General features: G+C 36.4%; 1 protein-coding gene across 1 annotated transcript; it reads left to right on the forward strand.

Moving 5' to 3' along the window:
• Nucleotides 1-854: 854 nt before the first annotated feature.
• On the forward strand, nt 855-2,341 carry LOC118755574. Its single transcript, XM_036490403.1, has 3 exons — nt 855-1,451; nt 1,508-1,631; nt 1,693-2,341. Exons 1-3 carry the CDS (start codon nt 861-863, stop codon nt 2,289-2,291), a joined length of 1,314 nt encoding a protein of 437 aa, XP_036346296.1. The 5' UTR covers nt 855-860; the 3' UTR covers nt 2,292-2,341.
• Nucleotides 2,342-4,984: the final 2,643 nt, after the last annotated feature.

The following is a 4,984-nucleotide window of genomic DNA, read 5'->3' on the forward strand; positions in this document are numbered from 1 at the left end:
GCTCAATGCACCACTAAATTTATGTTATAAAAGTAAACCTATCGTGTGCTCAATGCACCGCCCAAAAGTATACTGATCTTAACAATTTTCAATATTCCTACCGACTAACTTCTTCGATCAATTGCGCGTGTAGGCCGATATTGCCTACCTTGCAATTTTTTGAAATCGAGCAATAACCACGCCTACCTCCCATATAATGGTAATGTACAGAAATACAAGATTTCCAAAATAATACGCATCAAATATGTACATATGTTTTGTATAGGGTGTTATCAATCCCAATTAGCAGAATTTCGTATTAAGCATTAAACGCAAGATGGTTAAGCATGCCGTGTCTTTGTATCAAACTTTTTTTTACAAAAGTTACGCCAAGGCGAATTTATATAAGGTGGTGTTACTAGCTCAGCTGATTTTGTGTATGTGTTTCGCCGCACGGCTTCTGATATCAAATTGAAAAATTTTTGTTTGAATTTCTACACACACTCTTACAGATTTTGACAGTTTATGCGCCGAAGCAAAAACAAAATACATGTAAATTTTTGTTTTTGTACTCCTGCTATCACCTTATATTAATTCGCCTTGAGTTACGCACTTTGAGTTCTCCACCTCAGTGTATTATTTTTTTCGGGCACAATTCAATGAAACACAAATTGACATTTTCGTCAAAAATTAAAAAAAAAAACTTTTTTAGAAAAGTCTCAATATTTTTTGCCGCCCTTATTTATTTATAAGGTACCATTTCCTACCAAATCACCTCTGCAACGTGTCTGCTCAAGTGCCGTCTCAGCCGGAGAGTCGGTAAGGACTAGAACCATACGACTTGAACCCCACTATCGCCAGCACTCGATTATCTTAGCAAAATGGTACGACAACGGCCACGAAAGTCCATCGAGGAACTATATGCGTCAAAATTCGAAGCGAATTCAATGAAATCTCAAGTAAACAATAGCATACTAAAGAATTCGCGAGACCGCGGAGAATACGGAGCTTACATTATCACTTCGAACACGCCATACAATACCAACTGTCAAGCGGCGTCCGCCAACGCAGCTAATCTGAATGCAAACGGTGCCCCAATGGGAGCCAGCAGCATGACGACTGGCCGACGAAAGAGCGCTCGCCCCGGTAGCAGCAGTATGAAGCCAGACAAGTATTTCGGCAAGGAGGAGAAAGCACTGAATCTGGATGATATCAAGAAAGATCATAGCAGCGCTGCAAAAGCTAAAACCACGCGACCGGAGAAGAACAGCTATGGTGCAACATCGGCGGTGTACAATGTGCCAAACTTGTTCGACAATAAGAACTATGTGAACTTTGCCGATAGTAGTGGTCAAAAAGAACATACCAATCATCACCATCATCATCACGCAAGAAATCACGACGATGATAAGGACGATGACACTGAGGAGTTTTTTGAACTCATACGCCAAACCGTGGAAAACGCTATTGGGGTAAGAGTTGACAGCACAACTAAAATACTACATAGTTTTCAATGTTTTCCTCTTAGAAATCTATCTCAGATTTACTTAATCGGAATTTTCGTGAACTATCGGCAAAGGTCGATCGCTTTTCAGCTGAACTCAAATCCACCAATGCCTTGCTGAACAAACTTCAAACTGATATTAATAACAGTAAGCGACATTTGAAAGTTTCTGTACAATTTCGTTGTTTTTTGTTTTATCTACTCTATAGAGGTTGTCCACTATGGCGAGGAGAATTCGCGACACTTTAGGTATCTTTGCATGAAGTCGGAATATGACAAGATGTTCTACCAACACCATACGATGCTGGCATCCACGTCAGGGACTCACCCAACTGCTGCACCAAATCCACCCGCAGCGCAACCCCAGAAACATTGTAGCGGATCGAAGCCAAGTACATCGACCAATGAATGTGAAAAGGCACAAAATTCCTGTTCCTGCCGCAGCACTATAAAATCGTCGCCCTCGGAGCCCCACAAGACCTCTTCTGAAGAGCGCAGCATTGGTCAAAAGTCATCCGAGATTGGAATGCGGGAAGTGCTGGAGCACATTCAACGCTTCTGCACTCAAATGCAAATGAGTGAACTAAAATGCGACGATCAACCATTGCCCAAAAGCAACAGCTACCGCTTGGAAGAAGCCATGAAAATCAGCAAGCCCGTCTTCGATGAGGATGACGATGAATTTCAAATGAGCTCAGATGGCATGACGCCGCGCAGCGACGAACACTTGCACCACAGCAAGTATGGCGGTACGACAATGCGTAGTGGCAGTACAGCACGTGGCGGCAACGGAGGCGGAGACGCCTAAGGCGAAGGTATACATATCTACATATTAAAACATTAAAAGGAAGAGCTAAATAGAAGATCGAAGCAATCAAAAAACAAATTATAATAAATTTTATGTGAATATTGAACACTGTGAGAGAGTGCCTCACTGAAAAGTAAATATGTATTATAAACATTTTAAGTCTTGCTCCAAATTGTGCTCATTATCGGTTATTTTTTTCTTGAAGAATTGGAAATTTTTAACCAAAATGTATTTTGTATTTGCTTTCTTGGTTTTATTCTTTTATGGAATAAACTAAAGCTGATTTTTTGCACTTCTAGTAAAATTTCTGAAATTATTTTTGGTCTTTAGGGATAAACGATTTTGAGTAAATATTTGTTTGTCTCTGGGGGTTTCAATATATACTTATATATACTTATAAACTGGGACGCGACACATTAGCAAGTTTTTTTTATGAAAATTAGTTGTTCACTTAACAAATACCCGGGTACAATATGAAATCTTTCGGTGAATACTGCGCATGCGCTCAAAAATGAGCACGAACACCCACGGAGAAAAGATCAAGTGAGGCCCCGAACGACCGAAACTGATTAAGCACGGATTGTCTGCAATCGTATTAAAAATATTTACTTTGTCGAAAAAATTAAGCATAGAAATTAGTTCCATTATAAATTTCATGTTCGGAAAACTAGAGATATATGTATACTTATCATTTGCGCAAATATCGCTCGCTTAATCATATGAGACATTCTTTTTTCATATCGGACACCAAATTTGGTGTCACACTTTCGATTAGCTTCAAATTTTTGTATGGGTTCTATCATATATGTAATACTCCTATATTGGCAGTAAGAGCTAGTACCGTCCGAAGACACTACAGTACAGATATATCAATAAACACGTACGAAAGAAAAGGAACACATACGTTTATAAATAAACATGTACACAACACATATACAAAAACGGCACTCAAGTACGCAATACATTGACAAAAACGGTACTAGACTGTCTCGCTTTGATTTCGGAATGCTTACACATTGAGAAGCTAGCTTACTGCCTATATAGAAGTATTACATATATGGGTTCTATACATGAAATAAGCTGTGTTCGAGGTTTTTTTTTCTTTTTTTTCTTCGGAGTTATGATCTGTTAAAGTTTGCATTTTTTCGTGATTCTGATTATTCGTGTACTTTTCAAATCGTTATATCTCGCGTTCTGCTGATCATACAAACTTCATCTTAACGTAATTTTAACCCTTTCCCTGCACAATATATTGTACATTTAATTTTTTGTAACATTGGAAGCGTGCTACTAAAAATCTAATGGCCTTATTCATAAAAAATAAAGTAGGTTTAAAGAGCTTTATAAAATGACGTTTTCATATATTTTTCAGTTTATAAACCTTTTTTAAAGCTACTTTATTTTTTATGAATAAGGCCGTAAATCTAAAAATATTTTTGAAAACAAATTAAATTTTACGAAGTTTTGGAATGTTCCGAATCGTTTACGTAAATTTCAAAATCAAAAACGTTTCAAAAATATTTTTAGAATTTAATTCAAAAATATACCCAAGGCGTATTTAACAAGGTGGTGTTGGCCGTATATAAGTAAAAAATTACACTAACAAATTATACGCTGATGGCCATACTGTCATTGGTATGAGTTACAACAAACACATCATTTTGACGTAATGGCCTCCACGGCGAAAAATTCAGCTGTCGCCCCAACACCACCTTGTTTAATACACCTTGAATATACCATTTTACAAAATTCCAGTGACACGCAAGTTGTGGTAATTTACCGTACAAAAAATACGTGAAATATAAAAAGCATTTCATCATATCTGTGTTCGTATGGAACAGTAGCTTATGTCGAAAGGCTGGCTTTAGTATAATGCGGCATTCCCTTTGTTCTTTAAACGACAACGAATTTTTTGATGAGACTTAATAATAATATTGATTTGCTAGTATCGGAACTATTTCTTGCGCGTTTATTAGCCAAAAGTTCTTCAACGGCTCAGCGCCAATAAGTCATTCGCAATCGTATGCTGCGGATGCCAATTTATACTAAAGCCAGCCTTTCGATATAAGCTTTTCCATACGAACACAGATATAAAAATGCTAAAATTAAACTATCATGAATTAAAATATTTTTCCCGAGTGCTCAAAAACAATTTACCAATATATTGAACATTTACACGGAAAGGTTGTAAGTGTTTTGTACAATACATATATTGTACAAACGTCCGCAAAGGTTGCAGTTGAACAGGCAATTAGGGTGGTTTTTGAAAAGCCTGTGCGCTGTTGTTGCAGCAAAGGGTAGGCTTTTGATTTCTTGATCTACTGAAGGCAGAAAAACCGGGAAGGTTTATTAAAACGGGTCATTTGTATTTTATATTGTAATTTTATCTGAAATTTTTCAAAATTTCTTTATATAATTCTCTTCTCATGGAAAAAATTTAAAATTTTTTAATTCAAATCTTAACCAAAGATACTTAAAAAGGTATAAAATATTCATTCCAACATATCTGCATAAAAATCAATTAGTTTGTGCATAAATAATTTCATTAATAATTTAATAATGAAATAAAAGTTTTATTCCGTCAAGCTTAGTGAAATAATTATTGATTTTTCTTGAGTGCTTTTACTCCTTTGCGGACTTTTGTACAATATATTGCAAAAATTTTAGGTAGCTTTAATAGCTACCCAAAAAAA

Source organism: Rhagoletis pomonella, unplaced genomic scaffold, assembly GCF_013731165.1.
Source record: "Rhagoletis pomonella isolate Grant_MI unplaced genomic scaffold, Rhpom_1.0 Rhpom_scaffold_06660, whole genome shotgun sequence".
NCBI lineage: Eukaryota > Metazoa > Arthropoda > Insecta > Diptera > Tephritidae > Rhagoletis > Rhagoletis pomonella.

Coding starts and splice junctions, on each gene's coding strand:
- LOC118755574 (XM_036490403.1), top strand. CDS start 861: ATGGTACGACAACGGCCACGAAAGTCCATCGAGGAACTATATGCGTCA. Junction 1,452..1,507: donor CCGTGGAAAACGCTATTGGG/GTAAGAGTTGAC, acceptor TTTTCCTCTTAG/AAATCTATCTCAGATTTACT. Junction 1,632..1,692: donor TCAAACTGATATTAATAACA/GTAAGCGACATT, acceptor TCTACTCTATAG/AGGTTGTCCACTATGGCGAG.